We start from the raw sequence: 25,920 nt of genomic DNA, 5'->3' as shown, positions 1-25,920 counted from the left end.
TCATAGACGGAGGTCTCCCAATTCTAGCCCATCCTCTTCCAGTTCCTCTTCCTCATCTTCTTTCTCCTCATACAATTCTTCCTCTTTTCCATCCTGAGAGCACTCTTCATCTGAGCGTAAGAGCCGAAGATCCAGATCAAGAAGAAGAGATTTCAAATAAGGAGGCAAGTTTGTTAAATTTACCACTACAAGGCCCTGAATTTTATTCATCAATTCGACATAGCTTTTCAGACAGGGCATTATCGTGAAAGGTCAAAGTTAAAGATTGTGAGCTTGCATCTCACAAACATTGAGCTAGCTTGGTGGGGAGCACTTCTAACTTCAAAAAGCAGTTTTTCGAGCAATTCCTACCAAAGAATTTCTATGATGATGTGCACACCACTTGGGAGAGTGTGACCATGACAGCCCGGAGATACTATTGAGTCCTACAATCAGAAGTTATTTTTCGCCTATCTCCAAATCAAAGACATTCCAGAAAAGTCTAAGCTTCACAAGTACCGAGCTGGTTTGCACCCCATATTCGAACTGAAGTAAGCATCGAGCGCAAGACAAAGTTATGAGACCTAATGCATTCAGCCATCATACTTGAAGCAATGAAGGCGGATTTGTTGCAGTTCTTGGCTGCCTCTAAAGGCAAGGATGGAGACACTACCAAGAGAAATACGGCCCCGACGGTTCCAGGACAGAAACAGCCCCAATTTCAGAAGCCGAGGGGTTTCTTCAAGCCCTATAAAGGGAAGTCAAAGTTTACTCCAGAACAGATCGAGACCTTCCGAAAGGAGGGTAATTGTTTCCACTGTGGAAAAGAAGGGCATATGGCTGCCCACTGCCCCGAAAAGCGTCTGGGTTTTAGGGAGCAAAAAACGCCAGGAGAACCACCAAAAGCCCACAACGAGAGGAATCCCAGATATGCTAGGAAGGACAATAGAACCAGAAAATCGAGAGCTTTGCCTCGCCTGGGGTAAAGTAAGAGACCAAAAAACGTTGATTCTTATTTATCCAGGAGCTACAGACAATTTTATTTTGGAAGATCTAGCCTTGAGGCTAGGAATTAAGATCGAAGAATTGGGATTATCCCTACATGCGGAGCATGTTTTTAAAGGGGATCCAGTCAATGTCACTCCTTTGATTGGACAAAATTCACGTACAGGATTATGTGGACCACAAGGAGTTTTATGTTTCATTCCTCACGCATTATGATGTTATCTTGGGTATGCCGTGGTTCCACAGAAAAGAGGTGCACATTGATATCAAAGCAAGAACTCTCGGTTTCAAGTACCGAGATAAGGAGCACAAGATTTTGGCCAAAGGAAGAGGCGAGACAATTCCAGTTGTATCCAATATTTCCATTTCTAAAGTAATAAAATCTGCAATTTCTGCATATATGGCTTTTGTCAAAGAGAGAGAGGGTGAACCTCAAGTGAAGGTAAGTCCTGCCGATAAAGAAAAATTTCAGTTCCTAGAAACTTTCAAAGATTGCTTTTCAGATTCTCTTCCAAGAAAGCTTCCTCCAGAGCGGCCAGAAGATCATGTCATAGGACTCCTTCCAGGCAGTGCACCTCCGAACCGCCCACCTTATCAAGTGAGCGCAGCTCAAACAGAGGAAATCATGGCTAGGGTACAATATTTTCTCTCTAAAGGACTTATTAGGTCCAGTTCCTCACCCTTCTGTTCTCTTGTGCTCTTGGTCTAGAAGAAAGATGGCTCCTACCAAAGATGACAGTCAAGAACAGATTTCCAATCCCACAAATAGATGATATTTTGGACAGATTAAAAGGGGCCACGATTTTCAGCCGCATTGACTTGAAGAGTGGGTACCACCAGATAAGGATTCATCCTCAAGATGTGCACAAGACAGCTTTCCGGACCACTTTTGGGCTTTATAAGTTTTTGGTGATGCCACTTGGGTTAACCAATTCCCCAGCCACTTTTAATTGTATGATGGACTGGGTTTTCAGACCTTACAGACACTTTACAGGTACTTTATTTGATGACATCCTAGTCTTTTCAGAGACAAAGGAAGAACATAAAAAGCATTTGGGCACCGTGTTCCAAGAACTCAGAAATCATAAGCTCTTCATCAATGCTAAAAAGAGTGAATTCTTTCTAGATGAGATTCACTATCTAGACACATAATTTCCAAGGAAAGGATTTGGATGGATCTAGTGAAGATAAAAGCTATTCAAGAATGGCTAGAACTTACATTGCTACATGAAGTATGCAGTTTTCTTGAGCTTCGCTCCTATTATAGACGTTTCATCAGACACTTTGCTGATATAGCAGCCCGCTTGCATGATTTGACCAAGAAATCGATAGTCTTCAGGTGGGGAGAACGGCAAAGGACAGCCTTCAACACTCTCAAAGAAAAGTTAACAACCAAGCCAATTCTTATTGTTTCAGATTTGCACAAACAATTCGATGTGGACTGCGATTCATGTGGACTTTGGAGAGAGTGTGGGAGCTGTCCACCAAGAAGGGGTTATCCATGCCTTAGCTATTTGGAGGCACTATCTTATTGGAGCTGATTTTACAGTCAAGACAAAACATCAGAGCCTCAGGTATTTCTTGACGCAAACCAAGATCTCCGAAAAGCCATTAAAAGATCTCAATAGAAGCAAAAGAAGGCTGTAGATAAACATCGAAGAGGATGATCTCCAAGAAGGAGACTGGGTATTGTTAAAGTTTGAGAAAGCATGACTCAGAAAGATGAAAGGAAAAGAGAAGGTATACCCAAAGCTATCTCCCAAATATTATGGGCCTTTCCGGGTTAGTAAGCCCATAAATGAAGTCGCCTTTCAACTTGAGCTGCCCGAGACTTGGAAGATTCACAATGCTTTTCGTGTGAGTCTTCTCAAGAAGTATCAAGGACCAGAACCTACAATACCAGTTCAAGAAGAGCCACTAGAGGTGGAAGAGATGGAGGAGACCGTCCAACCAGAACAGATTGTGTACCATACAGAGAGGAAAGGACTAAGAGGTAGGGTTATCTGCAGATATCTTGTCAAGTTTAAGAATTATTCGGCACTTGATGCCAAGTGGGTTGATGAGGAATTTTTTACAGAATATCCTGAAGTTCTACAGTTGTATCAAGAAGCTTTTCAGTTGAGTACAGCTGTTGAGAAACCGAGGGGATGTCACCATTTGGGACTTCCAAGAAAATAAAGGAATAATTCTTAAACAAGAATTGACTTTGGCCAAAGAAAGTTAAAGTGGTTAACCAAGAATAAGTATTATTGTTTTACTTTTGCGTTGCATTAGTATAAAGAACTGTGGGGATGCCCACAACGGACTAGAAATAGTCCAAGAACTAGAATGCATGCATTAGACTAACCTTTAATGGGTTAAAGTATTCAATTTTGGATGTGTAGGTCCAAGAAGGGTGCAAAAAGCCAAGGGAAAGCGCTAAAAAGTATTCAATTTTTGGATGTGTAGGTCCAAAAAGGGCTCAAAAGCCAAGGGAAAGCGCCAAAAAGTGGGATCTAGGAGACAAAAAGCACTAGGAGGAGTTGGCGCCTACATATGGAGGGCCCCATAGGGCTAAAAGCCAGCGAAATAGCCTGAAAGCCAAGATTCTGGCCCAAAAAGCATGCGAATCAGCTTTTAGAAGCTCTAGAAAGCTAAAAGTGTAAAAGCCCAGCTTTTTGGGAAAGAAAGTCTAAAATTAGGCAAAATAAATCTAGACCCAGCTTTTTAGAAAGATCTGCTTTCGGGTTAAGCCTATAAAAGAACAGCCCCTGTGCTCTAGAATCATTAAGAGTTCTACTCAGCCCAAGCTCACTAGTTGTACAAAAGTCTATTTCTATTGCAATAAAGACCTTTGGGGGGGTCCAGCCCTTTTTTTGGGCCCTAGTGCAGTGTGATGCTTCTATCCCTATTCTCCCATCACTCTTTCTTGAAGGCAACTGTGTCCTCATAGCTTCTTCTTGTAATCCAAGCAATCCCAGCGCCAAGCTTCTTCCCCAGATGATTGCGATTTGTCCCAAAGTATTCCTACTGTGATTGCGATTCAATTGCTGGCTTCCAGGAGCTGCCCTAGTGCTGCGATTTCATGCCAGGTGACCTTGTTTGCTCACGATTTGTGCTTTTGGCTGTGTGCTATGCCCGGAGGTACCCAAAAAACATTCCCAGAGTACACAGGGACTATTGCAATTTGATTGGGAAGGTGATCCTTTGCTGCCCTTTGCTTTCCAGACAGTCCAAAGCATCCATAGTTGCTGAAATATTGTTCCCAAAGTGGACTTTTGAGGTCTAGGTCCAATTTCAATATCATCTACACCCTGCGTGCCATCTGGGGGGGTGGGACTTTAGGTTCTAGAGTGACCACTGAAAGGTGCAAGAGTTTCTGCAAGGCTTGGCCTAGAGGTATTTTTTATGTCATTACTGTGTGAGGTATTTGCTGGATGTATAGACCTCCAACCTGGTTGTTATCCCTTGTTCAAGAGATTCCCTAGGCAGTAGTTTTTTTCCTCTTTCCCCATGATTAGCGCCTTTCAGATACTGATTTGTATTCAAGCATTAATAGAAGTCCTTTTCTCTACAGGGAAAAATAGCACAGCCTCCGACAAGAGGTTGGCGACTTAAAAATGCTTGAGCGCTGGCAACTCCTAAGCATTGTAGAATTCAGAATAACGTGTTTCCATCTCTACCATGAAGAATAGAGCCCCGTTGTAGGAACTTGTGCATTCATAAGACCCACCCCTACAAAAAGATAACAAAATTTTGGCATCCCTAAACCTTTAGGAAAATTTATCATCTAGTATTCTCCTTTGAAATTATGCTCTAATGCAGAATTTATTAATAAACAGCAAAACCATTGATCACAATGAAGCACATAAAACAAGAGATAAGGACTCCCACTTGACCTCTCATAATAACTATCCAGAAGGTTATGAATACAAAGGAGATCAAGTTGAGTCTTCAGATTAGCAAAAAAGCTCACACGAAGGAACACTTACTTTAGAAAGCTTTTCACGAGATTCCCAAGATAATGTGCCGATTGCATTATAATCCAAATCCTTTGGTATAAGCTTGTGCTGCTTTTGTGCCATCTGCTTAAAAGAATGCCACTTTAACATGATCACATCATAAACTCTCTCTCTCTCTCTCTCTCTCTCTCTCTCTCTCTTAAAAGGACAGATCCGTGCCCTCATGGGACACAATGCAAACAGGCATAGAGACATGTAAATTAGCACATGAAGAAAACCAGCAGGAGAGAGGGAATACAAGGCCTTAGAACCACACTGTAAGAAGCTCAAGAAGTTCTTCAAGAAACTTCATCCAACGATGTTTCAAAGGGGAGAAGTCAAATGGGAAGCTGCGGTTGATTTCACCAGAGAGCTCTATCAAAAAAAGGAGCATAGAAGAAAGGATAAACAACTATCTCTACCAAATCCGAGAAAAGAAGTCATCACTTTAGAAGATCTTGGGAGGGCCTCAAGAAGCTACAAATGGGAAAACATGATCTTATAGCTGACATGCTTCAGTGCGAATGCAAATGCCATAAGATAAGGTCACAATAGTGATGAACAAAATAGTGGCCGGTTTCACAAGTTATGGTGGATCAAGTGATGACAGAAATGCTATAAGACAAGATCACAATTGTGATGAACAAAATAGTAGACGGTTTCCAAAAGTTATGGTAGATCAATAGAAGGTGAGAAAAAGGATGCAAGAAACCCAGTCATTAGGTGACAATCATGATCAGATACATAAATGGCTAAACTGTATGGTATTATGTGTAAGAATTCGGCAGTCCACAAAAGATAGTGAGGTGCCACGTCCAGGCAGGTCTCAAGCCACAGCATTCAATAGTAGACCGCCCAATCAGAGTAACAGCTGCAGGAAATAACCACAAGATAGTTGCCTTATAATGCTACTCTGAGGATTTCACGAAAGTCTTTGACATGGTACCATAGGAAATCTCAGGGAAAGAATGATACTTCGGTGGATAGATCAAACATGAAGAAAGAAAAAAAGAAATTTTATTAGAGTCTTCGGAAGACCGATGGGTCTATGAGACTGAAAGAAAACCTGATACAAATCATAGTAAGGGTGAAGCTACTGAAACGAGCATCATCACCCGTGCTGAATCCTAAGTCTGATCATACATAATCAAAATGCATCTAGATGTAACAATGAAAAGAAAAGGACTGGAGCGGAGCGGAATCCTCTGTATGTCATGTCCCCCGGGCTGGTGCATAGCCGGTGATGGGACGTTGGTGCCCGTCAAGAGGTGCCGTGCGTCTCGATCTCCTGGATGAGGCTCGACACAATACCAAAGTCACCGTGACTCCCGTGAGACGTATCCCGAGTCTAAACAATGACGGGAGGTTCCCCACAGTGATCTGTGTGTCCCCATGATGTCTCGTGTGTCGTGATGTGATCGTCGGGTCGGGGTCTCTGTCACGTCGGCAGCTAGAGACTGGGCGATCAATGTCACTCGATGAGAAGAATTCTGTGATCCTGCTCTGAGAGGTGTCTGATGATGTGGCCAAGCACTGTCGCTTGAGTAAGTACTCTCTGTGTCGGATTCCTAGGTGAATGAAGGCCGCGAGGCATCTCTGATCTGGGTAGGCGAGGAATCTGGAAAGGAGCCCGAAGCCGTCTCTGAAGAGGCAGTGGTAGCGACCTCGGATCTTGTAGTACACTGGGCACCTGAAAATAAAATGCTCCTCCGACTCAACCTCCTGACAGTCGCACAATATGCATAAGCGATGCTCCCTAGGAATCCCCTCTGCTCTGCCGCTCTCTATGCGGAGGCTATGTGATGATACCCGAAAATGTCCGATGGAGATCCATAGTGAGTGAGGCATATGAAGCTCACTGTACCCCGGTGGTGTGATGAATCCCTCCTTCGAAATGCGAAGACAGTAATCTCTGTAGAAACTCAGCTTCACCGGAAGCTCCCTCGGCTCCAACCAGGTCCTAAAGGTGTGTAACTGCAGGAGATCCTCTCGAATGACCTGGTTGGTATGTGGCCCAATCGAGATGGTGGGTGGGAGTACCGGAGGGGCATCTAAACTGTAATGAAAAGGAGGTATCCTATCGATGTGGAACCCTAGTCTCACAAACCATCTGTGAGTCCGTGCATACCAGCATCGCTCGTCTCCCTCTGCTGCCAACCTCATGGACGAATCGAGAGCCAACCATGGCAACCTCTGTCTCCCTGATGTGCAGTCCCCATATGATCTAACCCAGTGTAGATATGTGATGGTCTGAAAGGCTGCATCTAGCTGGAGTGGAGAAGCACCAAACTCGGCCAGAATGATGTGCTGTGGTACAGACGGTTTCCCCAAGATCATCCGTGAGAGCATGAGGATCTGCAAGCGCTCCACCCGTGTCCACTCTATCTCTGACATGTTAGGCCCCCAACAAGGGCTGCCATACATACCGGCTCGTCGGACCAAGGAGTCGAAGAGAAGAGCCTTGGTCCGAGGGTCCTGGAAGTGGGAGTGAAAGCACTGTCTCTCTAGCCGAGCCAGTGAGGCGTATCCCCTGCTAAGTCTGGCCTGCATCGCTGGTCTCATCGTGAAGATCGGGTCGGAGAAGATGACCCCTAAGTAAGTGTATGAGGATAGGATCTCAAATGGTGACCCACCCAAAGTAAAAGTAAACTGTTTCCGTTGCATGTTTGCTCGAGAGAGGTTAAAGATCGTGACCTTGGTCTTGCCAAGGTTGACCTCCAAATCATGGGATAAACAAAAAGCCTGCAGTGCATCCAGGTGTCGCTGGAGCCCCTCGGGTGTGGACGACAAGAGTGCCACGTCATCTGCATAAAGAAGAATCCTCATGATGATCCCGGCACGTGAGCAACCGGTCCCTCCGAACGTCCCCATCAAAGTCTCAAGCTCATCGATGTAGAGGCCAAACAGGGTCGGTGATAAGGGACAACCCTGTTTGACCCCTATGGTACTCACGATCTCATCTGTCCAACCTGCGCCTGTACGAACTCGGCTTGAGACTCTCTCATAAAGTGCCATGACTACCTAGATGATCTCCTGATCAAATCCCAGTGTCTGTAGGCGTGTGATAAGACGAGCTCGAGGTATTGTGTCAAAGGCTTTGTGGAAATCCACAAAGCAACAGTATGCCCTCTCCTTCCGTGATTTGGCCTCCTCAATGACACTCCTGAGTGTGAGTATGTGATCCATAGTCCCATGGTCTCGCCTGAAACCGGCCTGATCCTCTGCTCTGAGCCCTCTCATCTGTGCAAACAGGCTGATGGATGCATCCAATACAGCTGCATAGATCTTGGACATCACATGTCCAATCATGATAGTCCTGTAGTTACTCAGGTCCATGGGATCGCCTACCTTGTGGATGGGGGTCATGGTGTTGAGTGTCCAAGTGCGGGGGAAGCGTCTCAGATTGATGAGATCTCCCTAGCCTACCAGATACAGGGTCAAAGCATTCACAGGATTGCACTCCACGAGGCAGTCCCCCCTGACACTCTAGCTCCTCCTCCTCCTAGGGAGGACAGTGTTTGAGAGGTGGTAGCCAGCATCATGGCTTGGAACATTTGGGTGGCTCGGTGCATTCTTGTGATGGGAGAGCACCCGGTTCCACCCTCGACTACCTTGGTTGCCATTTGGCAGGATATCATTTACACTTCACAGTCCACCTGGGAGCGTGGGACTCCAGGCTCCAAGGTGACTATCGAGAGGCATGCTCGTTTCTGCAAGGCTTGGCCTGTAGGTGTTTTCTACATCTTCACTCTGCGAGGGATTCGCTGGCTGCATAGTCCCCCCACTTGGCTGTTAGCCTTAATTCCAGAGATCCCCTAGGCAATGAGCTGGGCTTCTTTGGAACATGCCCGTTTTGTCTAGCCTTTTCCGGTTTTCTTCATACTCAGCACCTTCCGGGCTGTTGTCTTGTATGAAATCTTTCAAGGATTAATAGAAGCTTCCTTTCTTTGAAAAATAATAATAATAATAAGGGGGACCCATTGATGAGGAGCCTTTTTAGGGTATGGCGACACTGGCAGGAGGACTCATACCCCCCTCCTCCCTCCCCCCTTGCAGGGAGGAATTTGCTTTATGGTTAAACTTTATGACATAAGTTAATCATTTATGGTTCTCAATGCCTATTATGTGAAAACCTTAAAGTTCTTTATTACATTTGTTAATGATTGCTTAATCCATGGTAAAGTAAAGCCTTGTCGAATCTAAAGCATGAATCATACTTAAATCACGACCATGCTTATTACTTAACTTTTAATGCCGATAGCCTATGACTCTATTCAACATGTATGATGTGCAGTTCAGGCATATCCATTCATGTTTTCATGTTTACAACAGATGTACATAATATTTATGAAAAAAAGTACAGTACATGCATGTTCGAACATGAAAAATAAAAAAAGAATTTTCAAACATTTGGAAATGCCTACTTTCCAAACGTGTGGTAACTATGTTCAATTTTATATTTTAACATGTAAGATATCATTGAAGTCTAGTTCATACATAATGGTTTGACTCTATAAGACTATTATAAAGATTCCATATACTTTATTGAATCATTTACTAGATTGAAAGTTGTCTTCTCTAATTTGAGACGTAGAAGTTATGAGTTCTTTGTTACCCTAACCTCATGAATGTTGAGCCAAAGTAGCTACACTTTTACAATAGCACAACTCATTTTCCCCTATTTTAACTTTACAATAACTTTATATATCTTTATAGAATACCCGTTAATATATTTAAATGGTTGTGGTTTTGTTAAAATAGCAAAAATTACATAATATTTTAGGTTACACTATGCTGAAAATTGCTAAAAGATTCAAGTGTTGTGATTATAAGAAAAGTCACATGTGTAATTTTTATGCTCTGAAGAATGATAAAAAAGATGCACTTTTTTAAAATTCATAATAACAATTTGTTGAAATTTTGGACCTCTTTTTATTTATTTTTTCCCATAGTGATACCATGCATTACTTTTCTTAAAAGTTATTTAAAAAGCCTCAATTTTGAACTTAAAAAGGAGAACATTCCATTTGTTTCTCGTTGTGCGCAATGTTACCCTCTTCGTATGCAATATTGTTAGTGACATAGCTTGACATATTACGGACTATTCTTGACACATTGAGTTGTTTCTAGGTTCATCGATAGCTTCCTACAGGCCATGTACTCTCCCTTGATTCGAATTTTTTTTGTCTCATAGATTTTTTAGCCCCTGCAAACGTTAATAAATTGCAAACTGTCTCCCAAGTAATATGCTGGGTTTTGAAAGCACATAAAGGAATCGCTAAAAATTATGAAGTTAGAAATAGTCTGACGATTTCCTAGATTTTCATAATCTGTAGTGAATGGTGTAGCAAGATGAGGCTACACCACAAGATGAAACTGCTTAACTTACCAGTATGTCCCATAGATGTTGCTAGGTCTCCACATGGCTTTAGTAGGGCAGTTACATTTCATTTCATCCCATCCTGCTGCTTCGCAACTAGCTGCAAGACCATCCTGCCTACTGCTCCTAGCTCCAACTCCTAGTCATGGGGCCTCTACTTCTGGTCTTCTTCTGTTCCAAGCACACTGGCCTCCCCCGCCTGGTTGCGAACCTATTCAATGCCTCAAACATGTACAAAGTCACTTAGCAATTGACGGTTGGCCAATATGACAACTTGTAGAGTAGCTTTGCTAAGACCCCCCTAAGAAATATTTCTTGCCCTTGGAGGAACCTTGTAAGTTGGCTATGTCAATGTACTTTTTCATTTAATCCTGATCTTCCACTACATCACCTTATCAACTTTCATTTTCTTTGTTTATCTTGCCTTTGGAGGCACCTTGCATTGCTGCTCAAAGCCCTCACGGGGAGTACTACTTGTTGACGGGCTGTTCCAGGCAGGGTACAGTGCAGGGAGACACTAAAAGGGACCTACATTGCGCGATATGAAACTCTTGAGCACCTGTGCAACCTGTTCGAATTTCAACAACTTCAAGAACTGCTCCCCCAAATTGCATCTGCACCTGTGCACCCTGTTCCCGCTTCAAGAACAGGTCAGGATTGTCTGTGCCATCAATTCTAGGTACCCAGGTACTGGTTGGGACTAGGACAGTTGGAGTTCTAGCCCTTTGTTGCTGCTGGTACCAGGGTCAACTGCCCTCAGAAAATCCTTATCATCAGAAATCTGCAACCTCTTCTCAATTATGGTGGGCAGGATGCCCATTCAGTCCACCACCTAGTGTTCATTCCCCTTTAGACAATGGAAGGTATGAAGGTGCCTATTGGTTGAGGAGAGGCGCTCCCTGTTGCAACAGCCAGATCAGGCCCATAAGGATGGGAAGTGGGCAGTAGTACGAGATGGACGACTTCTTACAGGCCCCTGTCAGGCATGTGGCCCCCCTCCCACATAGAGAGGTGGGATCTATGAGACTCAGATCTCTGAGACCCTATCATGTACCATTTGGAAATGTAATGGTACCTTATGGTCAGAACCAGGGAGCTTCTCGGAATCCTATACAGGTTGCGACATAGTCTTCCACACAGAGACACATCAAAGTCCAGAGCGCCCACTACCAGTAGTCAGCGGATACACATGGGAGTCTACCTACAGAATTGAGACTAGGGACATAGGGGGAGTACAAGGGTCAGGAGGATTAGCAGTTCTTTAGAGATCCACCCTTTTGGGGACCATTTCGGTAGAGCAGAGAGATGCACATTCCACGATCCGACACATGGACAGCCAAGATCTGTTTGTTGCAATATGCTACTTCCCTCCCAAGACCTCTCACTTTGCTAGAGATATCCGAGATGAGGCTAAGACATCTCCATTTTCAGCCCTCTATGAGTCCATTGTTGACTTCTCGAGCCGCAGGCAAGTCCTAGTTCGGGACTTCAATGCAAGGACAGGCGCCTGCCAGGTACCACTCCTCCATTTCAGGGATGATTCCATTCTATTGCCAAACATTGACCTTGAGGATGCAGATATGCTACGTGTTTCGGCTGACAGACGAGGGCTGATCACATCTTATGGGCATGCCCTTCTGGATCTCGGCAAGATGCATGATCTCATTATCTATAATGGTCTTGATGGATGGCCCGCCTCAGGTGGTCTCACATGCTTCCCACATGGGGGAGGCTCTAGAGTTGTTGATTATGTCATGGGATCCCTTGCCTTCACATCTCGAATCACTAATTTCACTGTAGCACCTCTCCCCTAGGAGCTGATCATACCTACTTATTCTTTAGTATTTCCACTCCCCATTGCACAGCACCTCCCATCCCACTAATTTCTTACTCCACATATCATGACATACGCTTTGACCGCGATCACTCACCTATTTACTCGAGCTGTCTATACATACTTCTCGCTTATATTGACTTCATGCCCCTATTAGAGGATCGCGCTACACCTTGATCACCCGCTCACTACATGAGGCTACTCGTCACGCTTTTGCTCACACCACTCGCTCCACCCGCTCACCACCACCCAGGACCGTACCTTGTAATAGTTGGCATGATGATGAGTGTAAGGCTTTATGCCGTCAGCTCCGATTCACAACCAAAAACAATCTTTTGAGCGAACCAGAGACTCTACGCGAGTATCGTCAACTAGTATATAGGAAGAAACTAGATTTCATTCGTCGGAACGAGGAGGAACTACTAAACATTTTGTTTAGTAACAACTCTAAGGACATTTTACGGAGATTTCTAGAGGGACGGTCCCCCTCACCTCTCACTAACACCCAGGTCTGGCATAATTATGCATGCACACTATATGACATCCCAAATCAGCCAGTCCCTGACCTCTCACATATACCATGCCCCACATCTGGCACCCTCTTCACTAAAGGGGGAGTGAAGGATGCCATAATGAAACTTCATAATGGCCACGCGAAGGATCATGAGGGGCTATGCACTGAGTTCATTGCATACGGGATTAATCTCCTAGCCCCGATCTTAGCAAAGCACTTTAATGAAGCGGTTTGCTTAGGGTTTCCACGCACCTGGACCATTAACACTCATAGTTGCATCCGTACGTGTACATACGTTTTTTTCATACGTGTTCCGTAGGAACGTTCGTACGGCTTTCCGTACAATTTTTAATAATAATAATAATAAATAGGCGGGGTTTTGTTTTTTGGGTGTGGTTTGGTTTTTTTGTTGTGTGTGTGTGAGGGGGGCCCGGGGGGTTTCTGTTGTTTGGGAGGGGGGATCGATTTTGTGCCTGGCCAAACCTTGGAAAACACATGTTTACTACTATTCTAATCCGTACTTCGTACACTATTGGCCAACTTTGGTTGTGGTTGGCCTCAAGGATGGTCTCAAGGAGGAGAAGGATAAGGAGGAGAAGGATGGCACTGATGCAGATGATGATGAGGATGAGGATGAGGATGCAGGCTGCAGCTCAAGGCTTGAGCCTCATCGATTGTGAATGGTGATGCATTTCAATTTTCAGCTTTATTTCTAGGCTGTGGCAGCCTTTTCTTCTATGATGTTTTGCCTTTGATGTTTTGGTGCAGTACCTACTTCCAAGTTTCTACTACCTACTACCTTTGATCATGATGTTTGGTGTAGTATTGATCTATCATTGACACTATGTATCAGAATCTAGATTCCAAATGACTCTAGACTCTAGAGAAAGTTTGTAGCTCTATGTCAATGTAATGTGTACAATGTATATCTTTCTAAATGTTTTTGAGTAAAATTAGGATCACGTATGTTTCAACCCTAGGGCTGAACCATACTCCAATCATACTTCGATACTCGTATGATGTATGCATATGGTAACGTATGGAAAAAACTATGTTAACACTATCTCACCCATCCACAAGGCAGGGGATCCCATGAGGCCGGAGAACTACAGGACAATTATAATTGGACATGTCATGTCCAAGATTTATGCATCAATGCTTGATTCCGAGGTTAGTCGATTCGCAGAGTGTTGAGGACTTAGAGCAGCAAGACACCCTGGATTCCGGCGGGATCATGGGACCATGGATCACATTCTCACGCTGAGGTGTATCATCAAGGAGGCGAGGGCATGGAAGTATTGTTGCTTTGTGGACTTCTGCAAAGCATTTGATACGGTCCCGAGAGCCCGCCTCCTCCGACACCTACAAGATTTGGGTAATGGCCAGGAGATCATTTGGGCTGTCATGGCACTTTACAAGAGAGTCTCAGGCAGACTCCGGGTAAGGTTGGGGTGGACAGATGAGATCATGAGCACTATTGGGGTCAAACAAGGGGATCCTTTATCACCTACCCTGTTTGGCCTCTACATTGACGAGCTCGAGACAGTGATATAGACACAAGGGGGGATGGAACTATCTCAATAGGTGACACATTGGCCAAGATCTATGGATCGGTACTAGAGAGGGAGATTAACAATCATACACAGGCACGGGGGCAGCGAGCCCTAGGGCAGGCAGGATTCAGGAGGCAGCACTCAGAGTTACTCTAGACCACATTTTCACTCTGAGGGCTGTCATTGAGGAGGCGAGGTCCAGACATAAGAAAGTCTACACATGTTTCTTAGAATTTCGAAAGGATTTCAACACTGTCCCATGATCCCATATGATCTGGAGACTACAGGAGATGCAGATTCCAGAGACGCTGATCTGGGGTGTGATGAGCTTATATGAGTCAGTCAGAGGTAGGGTCCGTGCTCCAAGCGGTCTATCAGATTGGGTCGAGAGCACAATTGGGGGGAAGCACGGCTGCCCTCTCTCACCGACTCTCTTTGGACTCTACATCGATGAGATCACATCCTTTATAGATCACCTAGGGGGCGAAGGTTCATTAATGGGTTATCTCCTCATATAGATATTGTTACACACTGATGATATAGTCCTTATATCCTCTTTAGCAGAGGGGCTGCACAAAGATCTGGAGGCCTTAGAGGTGTTCTGCAGAGAGAGAAACCTGACACTCAACCTTGGGAAAACTAAGGTTATAATCTTCAACACCTCACGAGCAGTGATTCGCTGACTTAGTTTCACTTATCATGGCGAGACAGTGGAGATAGTGCAGTCGTACACATATTTGGGAACAGCCTCCATAGGACCCATCTTCACGATGACCCATGCAGCCCAGGCACGGCTCACTAGAGGGCGTAGTGCTTTGGCTAGACTAGAGCGACAATGCTTCTAGGCGCACTTTCAAGATCCACCGACGAACGGCTGGCTTTTTGACACACCGAAGCGACCGCTTGCCATGTATGCAGCACCCTTCTGGGGATGCGATCTCTCGAGGACAGACTGGAGGAGCTTTGAGTGTCTACAAGTGACGATGGGGCCCAACAATGACTTTCATCCATAGAGTCTGGGACTTACCCCACTCGAGACTTCCAAGGTTAGCCCTAGAGTCATCCAGATGGCTAGTAGAGAGCGGGGCCGACACATGGTATGCACGCATATCTACATGGTTTTTTAGGCACCGTATCTAGATAGACAGGCTTCCCCCCTTTCAGTACAGCATAAATGCGCCTCCTGAATCGATCCCACGAGATGAGATCAACCGTATCATACGGTTAGACCTCCTCTAGCCTCATACATCCCGGACTTTGGGGGGGGGGGGGGGGGGCAGGAGCTCCCCACCAAGACCCAAATCTACCGCCACCACTTCTTGAGAGTATCAAAGGAGGGACTCATCATTACACCCCAATATCTCGAGGACAAAGGAGTCTCCCATGCACTGAGGATTGCCATTGGTCGGATGCGAGTTTCGTCCCATCTTTTGAGGATCGAGGCAGGGAGAGCAGCAGGTATACCCAGAGAGCAGCGGGTCTGCATGCCATGTACGCTGGGGGTGTTAGAATTATAGATATAATTCAGCAGTGACCAATGTAATTTAATAAGCTAGTTAGGGGCACTTTTCCCTCTTTAAGAGGTTTTTCCCCCTAACCACAATTAGTCCACTAACTATGGTTAGTGACTACTAAGGTTTTGTCACTAGGACAAAACCTTATCTCACTCATGCAGTTGTACCACTCTTACTCTCATTCTATTGCAAGTAAGCTTTCAGCTCACTCTCTCTCCCGTTTCTTGCTCTCATTGTTGCTCTCTCTCTTTCTCACATTTGGTATCAGAGCGGGTTCTTCCTACTCTTGCTCCTGCTACACATTCGCCTCCAGCTCCACCCAACAACTTCCTGCTCCAATCGTTCGTAGTCCGTACAGATCGTCCGTACAATATGTACGGACTGATTCCGTACAGTCTTAAATATTACATGTGCTGCCTTCCGTACTGTTCCGTATGTGCGCCGTACTATTTCGTCACTTGCAGATCCGTACGTTCCTTCGTCGTACCAAATCTGAGCACCATCCGTACCAGCGCTCCGTATGCTGTTTCGACCATACAGATCTGCTCGACCTCCACGATCTGCACATCCGTACTGCGCCGTACAGCAGAGCCGTACACTTCGTTGTTGTCGCCAGCCGTACATCGTCGACCGTACCACACGTGTGGCGCCGTACACCTGCAGTTAGTTTCAAGCATCTTCCGTACATTTCGTACAAACTGCCGTACAGTTTGAAGGTGGGCTTGGAAATTCGCATTTATGCAGGACTTTTGAGCACGGTTCTACTTGCAAGGTTCTTTTGCAGTCATTTGGGTATTTTTGGGTTCGTAGTTGCTTGTGAAGCAGACATTGCAGGCAGATTCAGAGGTTTAGCCCAAAAATTTGGGGCTTTTTGCTGAAATTGCAAAATTTGGGGCTTTCTGTGCTTTTGCCCCTTTCTGGTTGCAATTTCAAGCTCGAAATTTGGGGCTTTCAGTTTTGTAGTACAATTTCTTTCAAAAATTTGGAAATTTTGTGATTACACTCCAATTTCGCAGTGAAATTTGGGGCTTTTGTAGACAGAGCGCAATTCTTGCAATATTTGGGGCTTTTGATCAATTTGCCCCTTTCTAGTTGTAATTTCTGGCCTATTTTGGGGCTTTTGTGTTGAGAGAGCAATTTTGGAGATTTCAGTTCACACTGCCTCTCTGTAAGTGTTTTGCAGCACTTTTGGCAGATTTTGGGAGAGTTTTGATGCTTGGACAGATTTCCGACAGTGCAAGTGCAGAAATCTGAGTTGCATATACAGCCAGTGCTTGGCTGTGTTTTTTGGGAGTTGTGCATTTCATTCCCAGTAAGGGAATTCAGTTTTGTATCTGCTAAAATCTCTTTCTCAAATATGGTCCAGCAAAATCAGAATGATTTCCAGTTCGGTGGTCTTTCACAGGAAGACAAGTTGGATGGTACCAACTACTCCCTATGGAGTTTTATGGTACGCAATATTCTGATTTCTCGCAATTTATGGGATTATGTGAATGGGGGTGAGATCCGACCAGCAGGTATGGCACCTAATACCCCTCCTCAGCAAGGAGGAGGAAGAGGTCGTGCACAGGGTGCAACTGCAGGACATGTTGTTGGTGCAGCTGTAGCCACCACTCTAGAACAAAAGAGATGGGATTCAAGGGATGCCTTAAATTTGTCATGCATCTCTCTTTCAGTGAAAAGATTTATCATTCCGCATATCCGGTCGTGTAAGACCTCGAAGGCAACGTGGGATATCTTAGAAAGCATGTATGCAGCCCGGAATGATGCAAGGGTATCTTTCTTGAAAAGAGAGTTAAGTAATACAAATATGGAAGAGGGTGACTCCATGTCAGTCCACCTCACAAAGCTACAAGATCTCAGAGAGCAATTATTGAACATTGATGAGATTATTCCTGATTTAGAGATGATTACCACCACTCTGAATTCTCTTCCTGAGACTTATCTCAGCTTTCATACCTCGCTGAACTTATCATTGAGGGGGGGTGCAAATCCTCTCACTTTTCATGAGTTGATAGGACTTCTGCTTCAGGAAGAGCAGAGACCTGGAAAAACTTGGCTTCACGTGCAGGTGAACAAGCTATGCTCTCAAAGTTCAAGTCAAAAGGAAAGGGACAGGCAAAGACATCAGTAAATCAGCCTTCCAGTGGGTCAGGATAGCCTTCACAAAAGGCTAAGAATGATGCAAGTAAGCCCAAGAAGAAGGGTTTTTGTCATTACTGCAAAAAGCCAGGTCATCACATTGCAGAATGCAGGAAAAGGCTTGCAAAAGAGAAGAAAAACAGCTCCGGTATGGCTGTTTCAGATTCAGCTCCTCATGCATCTGACAGTGGGGATGCTGCAGCCAACTTTGTTGGACAGGATTATGCCTTACTATCTTCCATTTCAAATTCTAGGCTGGCTGCTCCAGATGCTCGGGATAGTACAGCCACTTGTAATGATGATACATATGCCTTTTTGACTTGCAGTTATGATCCTTCCACAGATGCATCAGCTTTCAGTGTCAATGAAACACTGAATACATGGTATTTTGACAGCGGTGCCTCCAAGCATATCACTTCTAGGAAGTGTCTCTTCACTTCCTTGCATCCACCTCCCGTTGGTAAGAAAGTCACTCGTGCCAATAACTCGTCATATTCAGTTCGTGGTACAGGAGAAGTTGAGCTTACCGCCATTGATGGCTCAGTTTTCAGACTTTCAGATGTCTTGTATGTGCCTGGTATCACCAAGAATCTCCTTTCAGTGTCCACTCTTAACAGGGCTGGATTTCAGGTCATCTTTGAGGATGACAAATGTGCTGTCCGAGACAGAGAAAATGATTATGCCTTGAGATTTACTGGTACTCTGCTGCGTGGGCTTTTTCAACTTGATCTTTTTGAGAAGAGCAGCCCATGCTCTTGCAGTTTCTACTCCTACTGCTGCCATGCAGAATGCAGAATTATGGCATGCCAGATATGGCCACATGCATTACAACAGCTTGATGACACTTCAGAAGCACTCTATGGTTGATGCATTGCCACCTCTTGAGATACCTTCTCCACATGCCGGTGAAGGGTGCATTTTAGGCAAGATGCACAGATTCCCCTTCAAAAAGGATGGTTCAGTTAAAGCTGTCCGAAAATTACAGCTTATACACAATGATGTCTGTGGTCCCATGAGACTCCATCATTGGGTGGTCATCTCTACTTTGTTACTTTTATTGATGATTACTCCAATTTCACTTGGGTCTTTGGGCTGAAGCGCAAATCAGAAGTGTTCATGGTGTTTAAACACTTTTCAGCCATGGTTGAAAATGAATCTGGACTCAAGATACAAACATTGCGCACAGATAGAGGTGGGGAATATTTGTTTGTAGATTTTGATGCTTTTCTGAAAGGCAAGGGTATTGTGCATCAGCTCACAGTGAGGCTGACCCCTCAGCAAAATGGCAAAGCTGAGTAGAAAAATAGAACTCTTATGGAGATGGACAGATGTATGCTGAAAAGCAAACACATGCCTCACAAATTCTGGCTTGAAGGTCTAATGTGTGCTAACTACATCTTAAATCGGTCTCCCACTAAGGCTTTGAAGACAAAAACTCCATATGAAGTCTAGAATGGGAGAAAGCCTTCAGTGGATCATTTCCGTGTCTTTAGATGCCTTGCATATGCTCATGTGCCAGTTAAATTTCGGCATGAGTTGTCAGATAAGGCAATTAAGTGCATATTTGTTGGGTACAGTGCAGAAAGCAAGGGGTACCGTCTCTACAATCTTGCTACATGCGAGATCATTGTCAGTAGAGATGTGATATTTGCAGAAAATTCAGCTCACACTCAGGCTGAATTTCATATGCCTTCTTCTTCAGAGGATGTTTTTGAGGGGTTACTACCCATTGCCTTGGGTTCCCCTGCTGATATTTCTGATGCAAATCAGAATTTACAGCCACCTCCCGATGCTCCAGTTCAGCCACAGGTCAGCCACAGGATGTCTTGCCACCTCCACAGGCAGTGGAACAGGTGGTTCAGCAAGAAATTGTAGACATACATGCAGCAAAAACAGTCCCCAATTGGCTGTTACAGACTCTCAGGGAGAGTAAGATTGATGCTCCATTACCTGGCAGGACTCGCAGTGCAGTAAGGCACATGGAAGGTGCTAATTCAATGGAATCAGCATATGCAGGTACTCTTCTTGATGAGGAGGAGCCTGCAACATTCGAAGAAGCAAAGGACAATGTGCATTGGATGAATGCCATGCACGATGAATTGCAGTCCATTCAGAAAAATCAGACTTGGGATGTCGTAGACTTGCCACCAGGTAAACATGCCATTGGTACATGATGGGTTTTCAAGGTGAAACGGAAGCCAGATGGCTCCATTGACAAATACAAGGCAAGGCTCGTTGCCAAAGGCTATGCTCAGAAAAAGGGCATAGATTATGAGGAAACTTTTGCTCCTACATCCGGATGACCACCATCCGATCTGTTATTGCAATGGCTGCACATTTTGAGTGGAATGTTCATCAGTTGAACATTAAAACAGCCTTCCTAAATGGAGACTTGTTGGAAGAGGTTTATGTCAAACAACCTCCAGGCTTTGAAATTTCAGAAAATGCACTTCAGGTATGCAAGCTAAATAAAGCTTTGTATGGGCTGAAACAGGCCCCTCGTGCATGGTATGCCAAGATTCATGCCTTTTTGACCAGCAAGGGGCTGCACAATAGTCCTACTGAGAGCACCCTCTACATCAAGAAGGATGGGGGGGAAATTTTAGTCATCATTCTTTATGTCGATGACCTACTGCTCACAGGGTCCAATGAAGATAATATTGCAGATTTCAAAGCTGATTTGTAGACCAACTTTGACATGTCAGATTTGGGGCTGCTTCACTTTTATTTGGGGATCCAATTCTCTCAAGAGAGACGTGGCACTGTTATGTCTCAGTCCAAGTATGTGCAGAAACTCTTGAACAGATTCAACATGCATGATTGTAAGCCCATAGCCACTCCCATGGAGCCGGGGCTGAAACTCACAATGCATGATGCAGGAGAATCAGTTGATGCCACATTTTACAGTCAGGCTGTTGGATGCCTCATTTATCTCTGCAACACTAGACCTGATATTCAGTTTGCAGTATCTCAGGTGAGCAGGTATATGCACAGCCCAAAAACTATGCATTGGCAGGCAGTTAAACGCATCTTTCGTTATTTGCAGGGCACGAAGTCTTTTGGCTTGTTATTTCCCAGGGGCGGTGACTTGCACATGCATGCCTACAGTGATTCAGATTGGGCTGGTGATTATGACACCACGCAGTCCACTAGTGGCAATTGTTTCTTTTTGGGTAGAGCTTGCATTTCCTGGCTGAGCAAGAAACAATCTAAAGTGGCTACCTCATCATGTGAAGCTGAGTACAGGGCAGCTTTCACAGCAATAGTTGAATGTGTCTAGCTGCGTCGTCTATTTGCTGATCTTCATCTGTCATTGGAGGGTCCTCCAATTCTCACTGATAGTCAGAGTGCCATTGCAGTGGCAAAGAATCGAGTGTTTCATGCTCGCACGAAGCACATTGAGGTTCACTATCACTACGTCAGAGAGAAGTTGCATGCAGGAAAGATCAGTATGATCTTTGTGTCCACACATGACAATGTTGCAGATATTTTCACCAAAGCACTTCCACGTGAAAAGTTTGAGGCCTTTCGCACTGCCCTGAACTTATATCCATTTGGTGATTAATCATCCTTGTACATGACATTGGCACTGCAGGGGGGTGGTAGAATTATAGATATAATTCAGCAGTGACCAATGTAATTTAATAAGCTAGTTAGGGGCACTTTTCCCTCTTTAAGAGGTTTTTCCCCCTAACCGCAGTTAGTCCACTAACTATGGTTAGTGACTACTAAGGTTTTGTCACTAGGACAAAACCTTATCTCACTCCTTTAGTTGTACCACTCTTACTCTCATTCTATTGCAACTAAGCTTTCAGCTCACTCTCTCTCCCATTTCTTGCTCTCATTGTTGCTCTAAAAAAAAAACTGGCCTCTCCTCCTCCTCCACCTCTTGGCTTCCTCTCCAGTTCAGGCTTCCGCACTACCTCTCCACCACCTCACACTGGACGTGCCTCCCATTATGGGGGGGGAATTGCTGCTCCCGCTCCCGGTTGAACATTAACACTACGATCTGCACCCGCACCCCAAGAGAATGGGGGACAAAGCCAAGAAAGACGAAAATAACAACAACAAAAAAAAGCAAACGACACAACTGAATTTGGAGGATGTGAACACACGTTACAACCGAAGTGGACTCGGGGAAACAACAAGGCAAAGTTAGGACCCGCCTAAGCTTCTTCAGCATCTATCTCTACCTCAACCTCAACCTCAACTCCCGCTACAGTGTCAGTTTCGTTTTCAGCTCCAACCTCAGCTCCCTCTATCTCTATCTCTACTTCGACTTCAGTCCCCGCTTCAGGCCCAGCTCTAGTTCCAGTCTCAGCTCCATCTACATCTACAATCAGTGACATACTCATGCCCATGGCGCCGGTTGTTGTTCCCTTTCCCTCTTCTCCTGTTACAGCTCTCACACAGCTTTTGACACCTACTTCCGAGGTGTCATACACTGTGCCGCATTATGCTTCACTCTCCCCTCTCTCTCTCAGTCAGCCCATCCTCCCAGACCCCGTTGGGACTACCTCACCCATTCCACTGTCATCTTCGTTCCTCACTCAGCCACCGTCCAGTTTTCGGACTCAGTCCCACTCTTTCATGCCACAGGCACCACAGTTTCAGCATGGACATGGGTGGACTGACACACCAGAGGCCAGTGAGAACCCTACTCACGGAGATACATAATTTTCGTGAGCGTGAGATGGAGCTGGCTCGCTTCGCACGGGAGCACGTCCGCTCCAACCAAGAGCAGAGCCGCATCATACAGGAGTAGGCTAGGGCCATTCGGGAGCAGGCAGATCTTATTCAGGGACTCAGATAGGATATCATGCAGCTCCGACAGGAGGTCACAGCCATACACACTGTCCCAGGGAGTACCCTGGTGGTCGAGGCACAGATTGCGAGCATGCAATTTGCTATTGAGGAGACTTCCAGATGGGTTGACGTGGCCAAACGGGAACCCGCAAGGGTCGCCGTTTCGGCTACCCTCATGGAGCAGCAACAACGAGCCAGTAAGGTTCTCAACATTAGAGTACGCGGGATCCCACACACTGAGGCTACACCGATGGTAGATGCGACTACGTTCGTGACTGCTACCCTGGGTGTGGCTGAGCACAGGATAGAGAGGGCATGGCGGGTGGGGAGGGATCCCAACCGAGAGCAACCCCTGATCATTCGATTTCATGACACTCAGGCGCGACTTTCAGCTCTACGACGCAGGTCAGTCCTTCGAGATTAGCCAGCGATCTCTATGGATGAGGATCTCACACCTCTACAGGTTGAGGAGAGGCGCTCTTTGCTGCAACAGCGGGATCAGGCCCGAAAGGAGGGGAAGTGGGCAGTGGTACGAGAGGGACGACTTCTTACAGGCCCTCGTAGGGCACCTGCCCCCTCCCCTACATAGGGAAGCGGGGCCTATGAGACTTAGATATCCGAGACCCTGTCCTGCACCATTTGGAACTGTAATGGTACCTTATGGTCAGAACCAGGGAACTTCTCGGAATCCTATAAAGGCCACGACATAGTCTTCTATACAGAGACACATCAGAGTCCAGAGCGCCCTCTCCCAATAGTCAGCGGATATACATGGGAGTCTGCCTACAGAGATCAGACGAGGGGTACAGGAGGAGTTTGAGGTTCAGGTGGAGTTGCAGTCCTTTTTAGATCCACACTTCGGGGGATCGTTTCAGTAGAGCAGAGAGATACACATTCCAAATTCCTTTGGATCCGAATACGACACATGGATAGCCAGGATCTGTTTGTCGCAGTTTGCTACTTCCCCCCGGAGACCTCCCACTTTGCCAGAGATATTCGAGGTGATGATGAGACATCCCCATTTGCTGCCCTTTATCAGTCCATTGTTGACTTTTCTAGCTGCGGAGAAGTCCCTCTAGTGGGGGACTTCAACGCGAGGACAAGGACCCGTCAGGTACCACTTCTTGATTTCAGAGATGATTCCACTCTACTGGCAGATGTTGACCTTGAGGAGGCAGGTATGCTACGGGTTTCGGCTGACAGGCGAGGTCCACTTTCATCCTATGGGCAGGCCCTATTAGACCTGGGAAGAATACATGATCTCATTATCTATAATGGTCTTGACAGATGGCCCGCTTCAGGTGGTTTCACATGCTTTCCACATGGGGGGGGCTCCAGTGTTGATTATTACATCATGGGATCCCCTGTCTTCACATCTCGCATTACTGACTTCACTCTAGCACCTCTCCCCCCAGGGGCTGATCACACATACCTTTTCTTTCGCATCTCCACCTCCCTTCTCACAGCACCTTCCACCCCACTCAGGGCTTACTCCACCTACCATGATATACGCTTTGATCGGGATCACTCACCTTCTTACTCTGGCCGTTTGTACATACTTCTCGCTTATATTGACTTCATACCCCTTTTAGAGGATCGTGCTGCCCTTGTCACCCGCTCACTACACGAGGCTGCCATTCACGCCTTTCCCCACACCACCTGCTCCACCCGCCCACCATCCCCTAGAACCGTACCCTGTAATAGTTGGTACGATGATGAGTGTAAGGCCTTACGCCATCAACTCAGATTCGAAACCAAAAACAGTCTTCCGAGCGTACCAGATACGCTACGTGAATACCGTAGATTGGTACGAAGGAAGAAACTAGACTTCGTTCATCGAAACGAGGAGGAGCTACTGAACATTTTGTTTAGTAACAACTCTAAGGACTTCTGGCGGAGATTTCTAGAAGGACGCTCCCCTCCGCCACTCACCGACACCCAGATCTGGTTTGATTATGCACGCACACTTTATGACATCCCAAATCAGCCAGTCCCCAGCCTCTCACACATGCCTCGTCCCACATCCTGTACCCTCTTCACTAGAGAAGGGGTAAAGGATGCTGTAATGAAACTTCATAATGGCCGAGCGAGGGATCATGAGGGACTATGTACTGAGTTCATTGCATATGGGATTAACCTCCTAGCCCCGATCTTAGCAAAGCTTTTTAATGAAGCGGTTTGTTTGGGATTTCCACACACTTGGACCATTAACACTATCTCACCCATCCACAAGGCAGGGGATCCCATGAGCCCAGAGAACTACAGGACCATTATGATTGGACATGTCATGTCCAAGATTTATGCATCAGTACTTGACTCCAAGGTTAGCAGACTTGCAGAGTGTCGAGGACTCAGAGTAGCAGGACAGGCCGGATTTGGGCGTGATCATGGAACCATGGACCACATTCTGATGCTCAGATGTATCATCGAGGAGGCGAGATCACGGAAGCAGAGGGTTTATTGTTGCTTTGTGGATTTTCGCAAGGCATTTGACACAGTCCCGAGAGCCCGCATCATACGGCGCCTACAGGACTTTGGTTATGACCAGGAGATCATTTGGGCTGTCATGGCACTTTACGAGAGAGTTTCTGGCAGAGTTCTGGTAGGATCCGGGTGGACAGACGAGATCATGAGTACCATCAGGGTCAAACAAGGGTGTCCTTTGTCACCTACCTTGTTTGGCCTCTACATTGACGAGCTTGAAACAGTGATGCAGACACAGGGGGGTGTAGGTTGCTCTCTTGTAGGCACGCTGATCCAGATTTTGCTCTATGCAGATGACGTGGCTCGCTTGTCTTCCTCAGCGGAGGGGCTTCAGAGACACCTAGACGCACTACAGTCCTTTTGTGAGTCTCATGATTTGAAGGTCAACCTGGGTAAAACCAAGGTCATGATCTTCAATACATCTCGAGCCATCATGCGTCAGGAGCAGTTCACATTTGTGGGGTCATCTGTTGAGATAGTTTCATCATACACTTATCTTGGGGTTATCTTCTCCAGACCGAGCTTCACTATGAGACCCGCAATGCAGGCACGCTTGAGTAGAGGGTATGCCTCATTGGCCAGGCTAGAGAGGCAGTGCTCCAGAACATCTTAGGCCCCCACTAGATGCTTGGGACTCCCTATTGGCTGAGATACACAGCATCTGGGCTCGTCAGGCAGAGCTAACACATTACACCCAGGAGCAGGCCCGATACACCCAGGAGCAGGCCC

The 25,920-nt window shown here is 45.8% G+C and overlaps 1 protein-coding gene across 2 annotated transcripts in view; it reads right to left on the bottom strand.

The window, feature by feature from the left end:
• Nucleotides 1-25,920, bottom strand: part of LOC147894937 (glucose-inhibited division family A protein) — a 194,404-nt gene that overhangs the window by 10,084 nt on the left and 158,400 nt on the right. For both annotated transcript variants that reach the window (XM_087383569.1, XM_087383570.1), the window contains one exon: nucleotides 4,956-5,048. In XM_087383569.1, coding sequence (XP_087239695.1) covers nucleotides 4,956-5,048 — 93 coding nt within the window. The remainder of the gene's footprint in view (nucleotides 1-4,955; nucleotides 5,049-25,920) is intronic.

This window comes from Dipteris shenzhenensis, chromosome 13, assembly GCF_047967505.1.
Source record: "Dipteris shenzhenensis isolate YYH24624 ecotype China chromosome 13, Dip_SZ_1.0, whole genome shotgun sequence".
Taxonomy (NCBI): Eukaryota; Viridiplantae; Streptophyta; class Polypodiopsida; order Gleicheniales; family Dipteridaceae; genus Dipteris; species Dipteris shenzhenensis.
This window is presented reverse-complemented; position numbering and strand designations above follow the sequence as displayed.